Raw genomic sequence first — 17,211 nt, 5'->3', positions numbered from 1 at the left:
ATGATAATATAGAGGGAGAGGCAAACAGGCGGTAGAGAGGTGCCTGCATGGGGGACCTCGAAGGAAACTCGTCCCAGAGGGACCTTGATCAATCCTCCGTGAAGCCGCAAGTCGATGGCCAAGACGATGGCCAAGACACAGGGCGACGCAGTAAGACCCCTGTTGCAAGGGGGGATAGGCGCTGGTGACGAAGGGAGCGAGAGGCAAGGAAGATAATATAAAGGTAAGGTAGGAAATGGTAGAGAAAGGTAGGGAAAGTATCGGGCAAAGGAACACCAAGGACGCCACTCAACCATCACTTGAATGTGTTATCGCTTGTAAAGTTTCCATGAGGTATATGACCCAAGGAAACTCTTGAGCCGGGAAGGGAATGTATGGGTGGAGGAGTAGGTGGTATGTAAGGGAGGAGGTCTGCCTGGCGTCTTAACACAAGCAAGGTTTCTCTGCCAGATTGATTGATAAAGATTAAGCCACCCAGATTGATGATTGATGAAGATTAAGCCACCCAAGAGGTGACACGGGCATGAATAGCCCGTAAGTGGTAGCCCTTTTGAGCCATTACCAGTATCAAGAGCTGATACTGGAGATCTGTGGAGGTGCGACTGCACCCTGAGTGACGGGAGATGTCTCCCGTCTGAAGAAAAAAAAAACACCCAAGAGTTCTCTGCCATATATATATTCCAGGTCAGGTGGTGTTACGAGGATTGGCTGATTTTAATAATATATTTGGGGAAGGTGGTTATTAATGCGACTGGAAAGGGGAGATTATCGAGGTATTTCTTATCGTTTCTTATTCCCTCTTTTTCCCGTTACTCATCTTCCCCATCTTCCCTTTGCTTCCGTTCCCTTTCCTTTCCTCCTTCCATGCCTCGATCCCTCCCACCCTCCACAAATCATTGAAGATACAGCCTATAAACTTTAGACTACGACAGGTCTTCAGGGTGTGGAATACCCATATCTGATTTGTTTTGCTTCCCGGGCAAGGCCCACTCCCACAGCTGGCGGCTCAAGGCCCACTCCCACAGCTGGCGGCTCAAGGCCCACTCCCACAGCTGGCGGCTCAAGGCCCACTCCCACAGCTGGCGGCTCAAGGCCCACTCCCACAGCTGGCGGCTCAAGGCCCACTCCCACAGCTGGCGGCTCAAGGCCCACTCCCACAGCTGGCGGCTCAAGGCCCACTCCCACAGCTGGCGGCTCAAGGCCCACTCCCACAGCTGGCGGCTCAAGGCCCACTCCCACAGCTGGCGGCTCAAAGCTCACTCCCACAGCTGGCGGCTCAAAGCTCACTCCCACAGCTGGCGGCTCAAAGCTCACTCCCACAGTTGGCGGCTCAAAGCTCACTCCCACAGCTGGCGGCTCAAAGCTCACTCCCACAGCTGGCGGCTCAAAGCTCACTCCCACAGCTGGCGGCTCAAGGGCCACTCCCACAGCTGGCGGCTCAAAGCTCACTCCCACAGCTGGCGGCTCAAAGCTCACTCCCACAGCTGGCGGCTTAAGGCCCACTCCCACAGCTGGCGGCTCAAAGCTCACTCCCACAGCTGGCGGCTCAAAGCTCACTCCCACAGCTGGCGGCTTAAGGCCCACTCCCACAGCTGGCGGCTCAAGGCCCACTCCCACAGCTGGCGGCTTCAAACACACTCCCACAACTGAGGGTCTAAGAGCTTAGAACCTCTTGGCGGGTCTTAATAAACAGATAGAGCGATGATGAGGTGATGAGATAGCGGTGACGTGATGAAACGATGGTGATGGTAATGTGTTGATGTCCTGAAATGATGCAGTGTGGTGGTGGTGGTGGTGGTGGTGGTGGTGACCTTGCTGCAGAGGCGGGTACCGGGAGCTGAGCACAACCAACGGTACAGTTTGCAACATTTTTAGATAGGTAGTAGACCCGAGTATATTTTACGACCTTAAATGTAACTACTTACTAGTTTTGACACTAATGATTCAACTTTGATCATTTGAGGCAATTAAAACTGTCCAGGAACAACGTTATATATATATATATATATATATATATATATATATATATATATATATATATATATATATATATATATATATATATATATATATATATATATATAATCATTATTTCTATTGTTAACTGTCTATTTAATTTACCGCTCTATGGGACTGATGATTAACCTAGTTCCGATATTTTTTATATCCTAATAACATTCTTTAATCAGTTTAATGAAAAACTGTAATATGATTTGATATTCTGTAATAGGATATTACTCGCCGTGAACAGTTTGAAAAATTGGCGCGTCAAATTGAGTTTGTAAACAGCGGTCTCTTATTGTCGTAGTGAGGGAGAGAAAACTTAATTGCTCTCCACTTCAGTATAAAAATGTTGCACGATTGTTGAATTGTGTATCTGAAGTGGCTGCTGCTTTGCCGATTGTCGCGGCTTGCATATGACGAAATTCAAATTCAAATTCGAAATTCAAATTCAAAAACATGCAACGGATTCTCTAGTCATTTTTTGGGTGGAGATTAGAGTGCCGATAATGCGTACTAGATGATGACTTCTGGACGACGTTGTTGATTGATGGCTCCTGGACGACCCTGTTGATTGATGACTCCTGGACGACCCTGTTGATTGATGACTCCTGGACGACCCTGTTGATTGATGACTCCTGGACGACCAGTTTAATGGCTCAGGTAGAACCCTGCTGATTGATTGATAAAGATTAAGCCACCCAAGAGGTGGCACGGGCATGAATAGCCCGTAATACCCTGCTAATGACTCCTGGCTGGGTACCATATACCCATTCTACCCTCAGTATCTATCCCGTGATGTGGGTAAAAGGGTTTAGGGCAGGGAGGAGAAAGCAACAAGCCATTACGACTATATAGCACGGGGAAGGGATCAGGTTAAGGATTTGGGATGGGACAGGGGGAAGGAATGGCGCCCGACCACTTGGACAGTCGGGGATTGAACACCGACCTGCATGAAAACGAGACCACCACTCTACCGTCGAGCCCAAGCGGTTTAGAGTCACCCTGTACTCATAGCAGAGTAGGAAGGGCTACAGGGGTATACTCTATACCCATCCTGTGCGGGTAGGGAGAGATACAGAACACCCTATATACCCATCCAGGAGGAAAGAGGGTAGGGAGAGTTACAGAGCACCCCTATACCCATCCTGTGAGAGGGGTAGGGAGAGTGACAGAGTTACACGCCATTTGGGGGGATGGTTGCAGAATGAATTACACAGGTTGACAATAGAGGGGTAAGGTAGGTTACAGGGAATTTATTAGGTAGTGCTTCGTTTTTATCTTAAACTGGTTGAGAGAGAGATACAGTCTTGAGCGGTGAACGGCTTACAATAACACAAACATTAGCTCATTAATTTGATCAACAATGTTGTCTAAGATGAACACTAGCTATTAAAACGGGTTACAAAAGCAGTGAGCATAATTTTCGGTTGCAGAGACGAACAATATAATTGGTTCAAGAACGGAACGAAATGGATTTCTGAGTGCCTAGTTACCCAACTTTCATAACAAATATTCCACGAAGTTTTTGCACATTAAAAGTTCCATAATTCCCCCCTCCCCTCCCCCCCCCCCCAAAAAAAAAAATCGTGACATATTTCTCTCACTCACATAATTATGTGTACCTGGTAGTTAGTGGTGGTGAGCGTGGTTGACTCGTTACAACTGAGTCAAGGACCAATTACGAGACCCTAAACACCAGAAATAACACTGAAGACAGTTACCAGATTAAAAAAAACAAGTGATAGTGAGATGAAATGCAATTGAGATTTAAGTAACGGGGGACATATATAAAGTAACAGTGAGGTTAAATAAGTGATGTAAAGTAACAGGTAAAGTAACAATGATGTGAGGTAGCAGTGAAATTAATAACAGTGAGATTAAGTAACCGTGAGGTACAGTAACAGTGAGGTAAAGGAACAGTGAGGTAACGTAACAGTGAGGTACAGTAACAGTGAGGTAAAGGAACATTGAGGTATAGTAACATTGAGGTAAAGTAACATTGAGGTAACGTAACAGTGAGGTACAGTAACATTGAGGTAAAGTAACAGTGAAGTACAGTAACAGTGAAAGAAAGTCACGGTGAATGGTCTTCATAGAGAAGCCCCTAAGCTAAATCTGATCTCTTAGCATTATGAATATTAAATTGCAATCTCCGATATTGTTTTTTCCCCGAAGCAAAACAACTTCTTAAGATGTTATGTGAGTGTTGGATTAGCTGCCATCTCGGCAGGCCGCGGGTATTCCAGTGGTGCCATCGCCATGCTTGTAACACCACTATAATTGTAACACCACTATAATGGATACTAAACTAATAATGTAAACACTACTACTTATCCTGAGTAGCACTTCCCATTGGTTGCAGTTGGTAACACTGTTATTGAACACTGTAATATGAGCTGACATATGATGGTTACACCGGAACCAAAAGGTACACTGCCAACAAGGAAATGCTACACAGGATTAAAACAAACGCTGCCACCATCTGCCTTCACCATTGAGACTACATCAAGCAACGAGGCAAGAAGAGTACTTTCTATGACTGTCATTAATTAAGGGACGGTTGTCAGCCACTATATCCAAACGTCTAAGAGGATTCAACAACTGACAGACGGGAAATTTAACATGAGTTTATTGAGATGAAAATTATGCTAATCACTAAAGAGATCCTTTACTGCTAGAATCCACTCAGTAAAACATCTAAACTATTTGGACCGACTAACGAGCCTTAAACTGTACTCCCTTGAGCGCAGGCGGGAGAGGTACACAATAATTTACACGTGGAAAATATTAGAGGGGCTGGTCCCAAACCTGCACACAGAAATAACATCACATGAGACCAGAAGACATGGCAGGATGTGCAGAATACCCCCGTTGAAAAGCAAAGGTGCAACAGGTACTCTGAGAGAGAACTATCAACATCAGAGGCCCGAGACTGTTCAACACGCTTCCACTACACATAAGGGGCATAACTGGCCGACCCCTCACAGTGTTCAAGAGAGAACTGGATAAGCACCTCCAAAGGATACCTGATCAACCAGGCTGTGACTCATACGTCAGGCTGCGAGCAGCCGTGTCCAACAGCCTGGTTGATCAGTCCGGCAACCAGGAGACCTGGTCGATGACCTGGTCGCGGGGACACTAAGCCCCGGAAGCACCTCAAGGTAACCTCAAGGTAAGGTATCACCACTTATAAATCCTACTCTAACACTGGCCAAGAGTTAAGAAATTTAGACATGGAACAAAACCTCAGCGATCACACACATTACCTTAAGACCTCTGTCTCTCCATCTGGTAGATTCACTGTCACTCCCTGCTGTGCGATGTTCTCCACAGCCCTCTCTCGACCCCGGTCCCGCACTCTGTCGGTGTCCTGCACTCTGTCTCTAAGTCTCTACAGGACCAATATATATACAACCCCAACAGGGGGAAGGGGGAGATTTGCTGTTGCTACCTAGATCGAAAAGAGGTCGGGCCACACGTGCACAAACACTCAAGAATTTTCATTAAACTTGTTTGACATTCACCATACACTGTTCAAGAGAAGAATTATTAATTACGTGTGTGACTGACCTCTGACCTGGCTAAAAGGGGGAGATCCATGGATGTTTACACATAAGAATCTGGGGTCTAATTCCATTGCAATGTTTGACAAGAGTATCATGAAATATTACATACTTGAAACTAGCTGACTAAGACTAACCCAGGAATTTTTTTAATCAACATACAAGATAATCCAGAGGTCATCTGGGCTGACCTCCTGGAGAAGGCTTCCCTGGGTGAGAACTCTAAGGGGGGGGGGGGGTCATGGGTGTTACATGCTCATCAAACTCTATCTGCTGGATTCTTTTGAAAGTAATATGTGATATTTCGAAATATGTGTATTATATTCTGCATACGTGTGTGTGTGTGTGTGTGTGTCAACTGAGGATTGTCTTTGTATGTGCTTAAGTGTACATGTGTGTGTGTGTGTAACTACCTAATTGTAGTTACAGGATGAGGGTTCTATGTACTCACCTAGTTGTGCCTGAGGGGGTTGAGCTCTGGCTCTTTGGTCCCGCCTCTCAACTATCAATCAACTGGTGTACAAATTCCTGAGCCTACTGGGCTCTATCATATCTACATTTGAAACTGTGTATGGAGTCAGCCATACACTGTTTGCCATTATCAAATATGCAACCCTAATTGAATTAGTATGTAAAAAAAATTACAAATACAGTACATGTACAGTATTTATAAATAGAGCGTATCATAGCAATGTTAACTATTTTCGATTGATTGATAATTGATGAAGATTAAGCCACCCAAGATGTGGCAAGGGCATGAATAGCCCCTAAATGACAAACTATTTTCCATATTGCTTGCATTTTAGGTGCGGACACTGTCAGGTGAGATGGATGTATGGTACAATCTGGAGAAACGCACAGACAAGTCAGCCGTGTCGGGTGCCATCAGATTACACATCTCTGTAGAAATCAAGGGTGAGGAGAAGGTGGCTCCATACCACGTACAATATACATGCCTTCACGAGAACCTGTTCCACTACCTGTGCGAGGTGGATGGGGGTGCTGTCAAGCTACCGCAGGCGAAGGGCGATGATGCTTGGAAAGTCTACTTTGATGATCATGCGCAAGATATTGTAGATGAGTTTGCCATGAGATACGGCATTGAGAGCATTTACCAAGCCATGACGTAAGTAAAGTACCCCCACTGGCTTGTTCTGTATCAGCAGAAAGATGCAAATAAGTGATGGTGTCAGATACAGTACATCAAATTACTTTTACTGTTGGATTTTCATTTTTTAAAGAAAGGGCTGTATATATTTATTGCAAATTATAATTTCACAATACTTTAAACTACATTCATTTGTGACCAGTAGAAGCCATGAAATTTGTCACCAGTTATTTTACTAAATAAATGCTTCACAACAAATTATTTAAAAATTTTGATTTTGCCGAATGTAAAATTAGTAATTTTTTTTCCTTTCATCCCATGTTTGCCACAAACAGATCTCTCCATCACAGTTAAATTTTAAGTTGTATTGTATTGTAGATTATATATTTGGAAATGTTTTATTAATGATTACACAACTCAGTTTCCTTAAAATAATAATTTTATCCTACAATACAGTTATGAGGAAAAAACCCTATTAAGCCAGTATGTCTACTGTATATAGATTTTATCTTGCAGAATCAATTACGCTGTTCTTACCTCTTCATTTATCCCTATTGATCTCTTCCACTCTAATACAAGTCTCCTTAACTATTCTAATTCATCCATCTGACAATAATTATGATTGCCATCATCTTACATACATTCACTTTTCATCTCAGTTTGACTAGAACGATCTTGGTTTTCCCCTCGACAGCCACTTCCACTGCCTGTCGACGAAGTACCTGTGTCCAGGTGTGCCAGCCGTCATGTCTACACTTCTGGCGAACATTAATGCCTTCTATGCACACACCACCGCCTCCTCTGCGGTCTCTGCCTCAGATAGATTTGCAGCTTCTAACTTTGGTGTAAGTGTTTTTTTTTTAAGTCTTAGAATTTTCAAAATATTTGTTTATATAAGTAAACAAATTGAAATATTTCTAAGTACTGGTTTTATTTAATATTAGTTCAGTACAGTACATATTTCTGTATATTTATATAAATACAAGAAGACTGGCAACTTAGTTTTAGAAGAAGTAAAAAGTATGTAGCCCTGCACAATATTTAAGTTAAACATTGTCATCGGGAAATTCTTTTCACATGTACTTCAGCAATGATGCATATGATTGCTGAGTAATTTTCTTTGCTATTATAGATTAATAATGTGTCTGCCATTATAAAATTCCTGAATACTTGCTAACCAACCACTTTCTCCTGAAAATTGTCAAGACATCTAGCTTAGAGAAGCCCAGCTTTCTGTAGCACAGTGGTCTACATTGTCAGTTAACAATTGAGTATCACTGGTTTGGTCCTTATACGGGCCAGAAATTATTGGCATGTTTCTATTCACCTAGCAGTAAAAAGGCTCCCAGGAGTTAGGGAACTGTTGTGAGTTGCATCCTGGGAAAGGTTAGTAGTTGGCCTAGGTGGACCTCTATAAACCTAAGTACTACAGGCTTCCTGTACCTGGCAGTGGGAATTCAAATTATTGTCAAGGCCTCTTGACTAAGCAAACTTTTCTCCCTGAAAATTAGAGTATCTGAAATCATTAAACTGTTAATGGCAGTGTATCAAACATTTTATGATCATTCAAGTACATATTTTACTTTATAGAAAGAGAAATTCGTGAAGCTGCTGGACCAATTGCACAACTCGCTACGGATTGACCTGTCCATGTACCGCAACAATTTCCCTGCCAGCTCAAATGAGAAGCTTCAGGACCTTAAATCCACTGTTGACCTTCTCACTTCCATAACCTTCTTCAGAATGAAAGTAAGTATTCATTTCTGTATGCCTTTTGCAGCATATTATGATATTTGTCATACTGTCCTATCTGAAACAGATATATACAGTACAATGCTGTGTTTTTATGTACCAGCATAACTCTTATGCTTTGTCCTCATGGACTTCTCCTCAAATGAGCAGCCAGGGCTCTAAAGTATGTAGCCAGTATAATCTTCATTCCTGTTTTATTCCTACTATGCCAACAAGAGACCTGTTTCATATATAATTCTCACCTTTCTGTTCCCATGATGATATCTATCCATCGCCCAAGCCCCTCTTGTTCTTCACTTAATCACTTTGACATGTCCATTGTATACTGCGGGAATAAAATATTATTATTTATATTTTCCTTCAAAGCCTATGATCCATCATCTTATTTTGTCCACTTCTGAAACTTACCATAATTTTAAGGAATAGGAATGATCACTATTTTATAAGTCAGTTTAATGTCTAACCTACTTGACTTACCGAGTTAAAAAATTAACTTTGTTTCATAACTTAATGTGATCCCATAGTGTACCTTGTTATCTGTGGATAAGAAGGGTTTCTCATAACTTTTGTATCTATCCTGCTTTGATCTCTCCAAGTACTAAGTACTTTTTGAACTTAAGTAGAACCTCGGGACTTAAGGGATCTCAATAAAAGCCAAACATGTATGAATACACTCTGGCTTCCTGTCTCCCAACACAGTGAATTTTTATAATGCGAATTAAAATTCTGTTACAATGTACATATCATACGCTTGTTAGTTAGTTTAAGGACCTGCCTAAAATGCTATCCGTGCTAGTGACTTTACAAAAATGTACTACTCAGCCCTCCAATATATGTACTTTAGCAACCCACTGTATCTTCTTCATTATGAACAAATAAATAAATAAATAATAGATTAACCTAACTTTTCTTGATCTCCATAGGTACAGGAATTATCATCGCCACCACGAGCTAGTGTGGTTGTGAGAGACTGTGCTATTGCCTGTCTCAAATCTACCTACCAGTTCCTTTTTGAGAACTGTTATGAGCTCTATAATAGAGAATTTCAGGTAAGACATTCTTGTGGTAATACAGTACAACCATTTTTTAATAGAAACATCATATGTGATGCTAGTAGTCATTGTTTTACTGTTGCAAGTTAAGAATGTAATGAAATGAAATGCTTGGCCGAAATGTTGTGCGTATTACTGGCTTTAGGCATAGTATATACAGTAGCTCTCCTAGAAATCCAACATTTCTGCCTTTAAGTCATTTTGTTTGTATGTACTTTTACGTATATAAACTATTATTATTATAATATTAAATACTGTATTTGCCATCCATTTGCTATCTAATGCTCCTGTGTTCATGCAGGTGGACCCATCAGAAAAAAAGGAAAGTGGAGAACAGGGGCCACGGCTGGAAAGCGTTGACTTCTGGCACAAGCTGATTGCCCTCATTGTCTCTGTCATTGAGGAGGACAAGAACAGCTATGCCCCCGTCCTCAACCAATTTCCTCAGGAGTTCAACATTGGACAGGTGTGTGAAATTTTTTTAATAAGGATGGAGGGTGACTGAACTAATAATAATAATAAATAACAACAATAATAATTCAAGTACATATTTTACTTTATAGAAAGAGAAAAATTCTTATTTCAAATTGTTTAAGAGATGTATTGCATTTGGGGAGTCACTCCACAATTTAGGCTCCATTATTTGCACGGTATTTCTTCCTTAGTTCAGTCTTGCTCTTGGAGTACCAAATACCTGTTTAGCTAGTCTTTTCTTGAATAAATAAATAAATAAATGTTTGTTTCTTGTGTGGGTGTTCATGGGTGTATTTGAAGTCCTTTAAGAAGCATAAAAGTGACTACAGGGTTGATAGTGACTCTTCATCACTATTGGCAATATTTTCCCTGTTTCTCATGTCCAGTATAGGTGTATCAGATGTGTATTATATGGAATATTAAGTGTCAGAAGTCAGTATGAGCATGAGCATTGAGCATGAAGGAGATGAAAGTTTCTCTGGTAAGAGAAAAATGCTGTACTTTAAGCGACCACTGATAACTTCAGAGGCAGAAGTAGTTATACACTACCTTATTTATCTCAAACTAGAAATAATCTTAGCCTATTGACTATGATTTTCGACAATGTGATAACCAGCTTTTGTATTGCAGCTTTCTGCATCAACGATGTGGAGCATGTTTGCGGTGGACATTAAATATGCCCTCGAGGAGCATGAGCAGCATCGCCTGTGCAAGAGCAGTGAATACATGAATCTACACTTCAAGGTGAGCTCACAACTGTCAATCTAGTGAAGAGTTTCAAATAAAATACCATAATTTTTACCATTGGAAAAGTTATTGTTAACTGAATTGTCAAATTCATTTGAAAATTCGCTTGACTTTTGTTCATGTTCTTGTTATTGTACAGTTGGGTATCAGTTATATTTTACTGAAGATCCTTTCTTGATAAGTCTTCATCTGTTGGTATAATCCATTTTACCATAATAAAGGTAAAGGTTTCATTATTTGTTATTCAGCAGAATTCTTAGCAGTTGCGTATTTATATATACGGAATAGTTTCACATCAGATATTAAGCGTTGAACCCTTGATTTTAATTTTCCCTCTTAGGTGAAGTGGCTGTACAATAATTACGTAAAGGACGTGCCTCCCTACAAAGACCAAGTGCCTGAATACCCAGCGTAAGTATCAGTCATCATGTCTTATAACGCTTGTAGTATGTACATAATTTATAATTGCCATACTATGTAATGTATGTACATACATTACTGCCCGAAACGCTGCGCGTACTAGTGGCTTTACAAGATTGTAATTACCATATTATGTATCCTCACATTCCCAATGTACCTTCTTGTATATGCATAAATAAATAAATAAATAAATAAATAAATGTACATCATTTTCATTGGGGAGCTGCTGAGTGACCCATGAGAGATCAGCATTCTATTTCATTCAATGCTGGATGTTTTGTAAATGAATTATTATTATTATTTATTATAGTATTATGATCATCATATTTACCTGAAGAGCACCATCTCTAGTAACCTTGATAGAGACATGAAGCCGATGACTTGTCTAAGATTCTCCTATTATTTCTGAGGGTTTTTCCCACTGAATTGTAAAGTGAAGTAATGTCTTGGTATTTACAGCTTTGGCAACGGAAGGTGATTCCATGGGTTTATTACCCTGTGAGTGAAAAAAAAAGCATCTCCTGTTTTTTGTCCTATATTATGGCTTGTTAAGCTTGAAGCTGTTGCCCCCCTTGTGTATATTATATTAGACCTTTTATAGGAGTGGATTGTATTATTATCCAGACCACCTCATTGTAAAGTCCAGTGACTTTACAAAGTCATTTGTAGTCACAAAGTCATTTGACTTTTGCAGTGACTTGTAGCACGCACTACAGTGACTGTCAATCGTTGATTTGTATAGCTGCTTAATGTTTGCAGAGATATGAGCAGATTCATTATGCAGATTTGTTTGTTACAAGGTGGGTAATATCTTATCTCAAGGTTCTCTTGAGCAGCTGCCAATTGTGAGGTTAAGAAGCTTGCAGTTGTGCGATTAGGGGTGACTGGTATGTAGTTTTCTGCTGAACTTCTGCCATTCTTTGAAGACACGAATGATGTTTCCATATGCAGACCCATCATTTAAACTCATTTCTGTATGATGTTTCCATGTTTCCAGTCTTGAGGCACTTTCCATGGTCTATGAATTTTGTTTATAGAAGTTTCAGCATCAGACATTAGTCATGAGTTATTTCCTTTATCATTTTAAATGAATTAAATCCACTCCTGGTGGTTTAAAGTCCTTTTACTTGCTAGTGTTCTTCATTACTATTTTGCAAGTGATGGGATATCACTTGACTCATCGCTACTTCGAGAATCATTACAATAGTGGGCATGTATGGCCGAGGCTTTCTGTTTTGGACCAGGACATAATGTAATCAGCAGGTTTTCCCCATCAGGTACTTCACTTCTTTTATATCTATAATATAGGTACTACTGTATACGTAAATATAAATTTAAGTGGAAATTTGTAAGCAATAATATGCATTGCATCACATTTCATATAGAGTTCTAGTATAGAGTACATTGTTGGGAACATAAAGTCTGTTAGTCTTATTGAGGTCCTACGGCTGGCCAAGGGCAAGGGTATCTGCAGTCACCCATCCAGGTATTGCTCAGTCCCAACAGTGTTTAACTTGGGTGTACCTTACCATTAACAATGAATTTTTAAAGAATTTTGGAATTAAGGAATATATGGGGAAATAATGTTAAATATGTTCATCACACTTTGCTGCCTTGGTTTTCAACTTTTCACTTACTAAAAAGTAAGAATTTAGAAAGTCGTCCTGCTTCATTTATGACGACTCGCACTGAGTGAACAACCATAAAAAGTAATCAAATGGTTATTATGAAACCTTTCTTCTATTATTTTTCTAGCTAAGTATTGCAGCATTTCATCTAATGTAATGTCTGTTACAGGTGGTTTGAGCCGTTTGTGATGCAGTGGCTAAACGAGAACGACGATGTGTCGCTCGAGTACCTCAACGGTGCCTTCCAGAGAGATAAAAAAGATGAGGTTAGCATATCATTCTTAGTACAACTAGCCTGGTCAGCATGTCAATGTAAATAATTTTGTACTCAAAGATAGCTATCTCTTGAGAACTAGGTCAATTCCTAAATATTACATAAAGTAAATTCCAGGAACAAAAAAGTCACGTATGAACTGCATGTGTTTAAACATATACTCCACACTTTGAAGATGTCACTGAGTAAAGAGACAACAAACTGACTTCTCTTTCTCTGCAAATAGTTACTGAATAATTAAAACAAAACCTGCAAAGTTCTGTATATGTATAGCATCTAAAAATATAAACAATCATATCTATGTCACATCAGCTAAACAACATCTTTGTAAAAAATGTGTAGTGAATATATTATTTGTACTCGCAAATGCTACAAATGTATTCCATGTCCCTCTACTTTTTCACAGTTCCCAGTTAGTTCAGAGAGTTCGCTCTTCTCTAACTCTGTGGTAGATGTCTTCACTCAGCTGACGCAGTGCTTTGGTGTTGTCTCCAAACTTGAGTGTCCAGATCCTGAGATTTGGAAAAGATTCATGAAGAGATTTGCCAAGACGATAGTCAAAGTGCTCTTAGCCTATGCTGATATTACCAAGAAAGAGTTTCCTAATTATGTTGGTGATGAGAAAAAGGTTAGTCTTAGGGGAATTATGGATGTAATTTCATAGCAATGGAAGCATTTTTGAGTATTTTCTCATATCTCTTGTCTCACGTTCTATCTTTTTGTTTGTTTACCTTTTTTGAAAGAGAAATTGTATAAATTTGGGATTGTGTTGAACCAATGAGACAAACTTTATGTAATTCATCGTATATCGAGATGCCAAATTTCATGCAGTGTTTCGTACAAGTTATAAAACTAAATATAGTTATAATAACATGTTATCTATTGATTATTTGCAGAGCCATGGTTAAAATGTAGGTGGATGTTTTATTTTATGCAGGCAACATTAAGCGTTATAATTTAGATGCAATTTTGATATTAGCGTTGGTTAAAATTATATTATATTCATGTAAGCATAAATGCCATCAGATAATATTTACCTGAATTCAGTCAAATGTTACCTCTAAACTCTTTAGGATTCTGTTTAATGAAACATCATCTAACTTGTATATTTACCTATATATAAATAAATAAATAAATAAAATAAAATAAAATGTTTATTTAGGTAAGGTACATACATAAAGTAAATTTTTACAAAGATTGGTTGACTTATAGGTAGAGCTAGTACATACAATGCCTAAAGCCACTATTACGCAAAGCGTTTCGGGCATGATAAACTTAAATGACAAGCTTAAGACTAATTAAGCATAATGAGTAGAATGAAAACAAGAAATGAAAACACAGATGAAAAAGCAGCACAAATACAATTATGTCGTCAAACAGCGCTCTTTAAAAAAAAAACAGACATTGGTTGACAATAGAAGGGTATGGTAGGTTACAGGGAATTTATTAGGTATAGCTTCGTTTTTAACTTAAACTGGTTGAGAGAGGTACAGTCTTTAACATGGTTGGGAAGGTCATTCCACATTCTGGGCCCCTTGATTTGTAGTGCATTTCTAGTTTGATTAAGTCATATCTCTCTCTCTCGTAAGTTGTTCACTCAAAATTACTCATCCAAGTAGGTGTTCATGGGATACAAGCCTCCCTGAAGCTTTTAATAATAATATAGTAATAATATTTTTACTCATAAACATTGATGTACATGTATTTATTTTTATAATTATACATAGTACTGTGGATATTGCAAAAAGAAGCTAATATCAACAAACATTGTGTTAATTGTTATAATAATAATAATAGTATAATAAGCTTAGTCTTTAAAATACATGTACAGGTACATGTATTTTATAAAATACATGTACATTCCAATCGGAGTAAATATATGAGTATTACCGAGTATTAATATATTAATATTAATATTATGAGTATTAATATATGAGTATTAATATTATTATTATTGGCCACAGTATTGCTCCAAAAGGTTATCACTGATATAATATGTTGTTGTGATTTCAGTTAGCAGAAATAGTATCTCTTTTTTTTTTAATGCAAATCTTTGCTATAATATGTGTTGTTATTCCCGTGGGTAGGCTTGCATTCTGATGAACAACATCCAGCAACTTAGAGTTCAGCTGGAGAAGATGTATGAGAAGATGGGCGGTGGTAACTTAGAGGAAGATGTTGCCACCATCCTCAACGAACTGCAGGCAACCCTCAACACCGTCCTGGATGAGCTGGCCCACAAGTTTGCCAAGAGGTCAGTACATAATTTGAGACATAGATGAATGTATGGAGGCGATGAATCACAATAACGTGGCTGAAGTATGTTGACCAATCCGCATACTAGAAAATGAAGGGACGACGGCTTTTCAGTCCGTCCTGGACCATTCTCAATCGACTTGACAATGGTCCAGGACCATTCTCAATCGACTTGACAATGGTCCAGGACGGACTGAAACGTCGTCGTCCCTTCATTTTCTAGTGTGTGGATTGGTCAGCATGAATGTATGGATATAAGAAATGAGGAATCTGCAGCATGCGTCATGTAGGACAGCTAAGTGATTTTCATTCTCAACTTCTGTACCTATTCCCCTCACATTTCCTCATCCTAATCGTCAGACAATTCTTACCAATGAGGATACACTTTTCATTCCTTTTCTCTGCATCGTGTATATGGCTTTTCATTCTCTGCTTTGAAGAAATATACTTGCCTTTTCACCATCTCCAATTCTGTCTTAACTCAAGACAGTTTCTCTAATATTTCAATTCTCATAATAATTGTGAATTATTCTAGGATTGCCCATTAATATAATAAACGTATCCAAAAATAATTATCCTTACCAAAGCAATAGCAGCTCTTGTAAGATTGTAAGATTACCTTTCATTGCCAATTTTTGTACTGCATTTACTTCATCTTTTCCTTTCAGCTTGGAAGGTCGTATTGCTGTAAAAGTAAAAGAAATGGGTGACAAACTAGCAGCAGTAAAGGGTACAGGACAAGTGCAGCCATCACAACGTAATGAGGTTGCTATTGAGGCTGATGATGTACTAGTACCCCTAATGGACTTGCTGGAAGTATCCCTCACCCTTTATGCCCAGTCCTGTGAGAAGACAGTCCTGAAGCGACTTCTCAAGGAGTTGTGGAAAATTGTCATGACCACGATGGAGAAGACAGTTGTGCTACCACCCATGACTGACAAGGCAGTAAGTTTGATCGTACTGTGGTCCTGGATATACTTATTTCTGTCTTGATGAAAGTAGTGAACTTTCAATATGTGTAACAGTATTATGCTCTGCACCTATCCCTCACTATACAGGACAGATATATATTCCTAAAAATTTGTCATTAAGAAAAATTCCCTATATCAAATCCTATTTTCCTACTGAGTTTCCTTATATAATTGGAGGTGCATTCCTTGAATTTGTTCAACGTTTTCTGTTATATTTTTGCAGCAAATAAATACATAAGCACTACATACTTCTTCAATAGACTCTTAATATTAACTAAGTTATGTAAATTTATTAATTTACTATAAAAAATAATATTATGCAATAAATTTTGTATACATATTTTAATTCCCTTATTAATACTGTGAATATTAGTTTATTTTAAAGTCAATAAAATTTAAATATTTTGTGCTGAAACCAGGATACTTTGTATATGCCTACCACCTCATTTCACCTTTTATGACACTTCATATAATTTGTAAATAGCCTTCTGCCATTTTATGTTTGTAAATTTTTATTAATAATTTTGTATAAAAATTAACAATACTATACAGTATAACTATATTTGTGGCAGGCATGGCACATCATATCTTAATACGTAATATGTGGCTCTCGATGTTCGACCTCATTCTATTCGAATTGTCTGACTATTAATTTTCTCTGGCCCCGCCTCTTAGTGGTGATTCCGTGTTCCTCTGAACCGCCACCATGCCACCAACCTGAGCATTGTTTTCATTGTCAGTGGCACGCATGGAACTTTTTTTTTTCACTCAGCTCTTCTGATATTTTATTGAAAATACTGAACATCCTGCCATCCTGTCAGCTTAAAATTCTGGAAATTTGTCACTAAAGGCTATCTTAGCAGCAACTGACAAGTGAAAATAATATAGTCTGGGAATTTGGAACAGATATTAATTACAAAAGTGGAGTGAAGTTTCTAAGTTTTGTGTGCTGTATACAGGGA

At 39.0% G+C, this 17,211-nt stretch overlaps 1 protein-coding gene across 1 annotated transcript in view; it reads left to right on the top strand.

Moving 5' to 3' along the window:
• unc-13 overlaps window positions 1-17,211 on the top strand; it is a 241,694-nt gene that overhangs the window by 197,488 nt on the left and 26,995 nt on the right. Inside the window, exons 11-21 of the mRNA XM_069315567.1 lie at window positions 6,374-6,693; window positions 7,370-7,520; window positions 8,266-8,424; window positions 9,351-9,476; window positions 9,781-9,945; window positions 10,584-10,697; window positions 11,041-11,111; window positions 12,918-13,014; window positions 13,429-13,650; window positions 15,110-15,276; window positions 15,947-16,223. Of these exons, the coding sequence (XP_069171668.1) occupies window positions 6,374-6,693; window positions 7,370-7,520; window positions 8,266-8,424; window positions 9,351-9,476; window positions 9,781-9,945; window positions 10,584-10,697; window positions 11,041-11,111; window positions 12,918-13,014; window positions 13,429-13,650; window positions 15,110-15,276; window positions 15,947-16,223 (1,869 nt within the window). The remainder of the gene's footprint in view (window positions 1-6,373; window positions 6,694-7,369; window positions 7,521-8,265; window positions 8,425-9,350; window positions 9,477-9,780; window positions 9,946-10,583; window positions 10,698-11,040; window positions 11,112-12,917; window positions 13,015-13,428; window positions 13,651-15,109; window positions 15,277-15,946; window positions 16,224-17,211) is intronic.

The sequence above is a fragment of the Procambarus clarkii genome, chromosome 81 (genome assembly GCF_040958095.1).
Source record: "Procambarus clarkii isolate CNS0578487 chromosome 81, FALCON_Pclarkii_2.0, whole genome shotgun sequence".
Taxonomy (NCBI): domain Eukaryota; kingdom Metazoa; phylum Arthropoda; class Malacostraca; order Decapoda; family Cambaridae; genus Procambarus; species Procambarus clarkii.
Note: the sequence above shows the minus strand (reverse complement) of the source record. Positions and strands in the feature narration are given on the sequence as shown.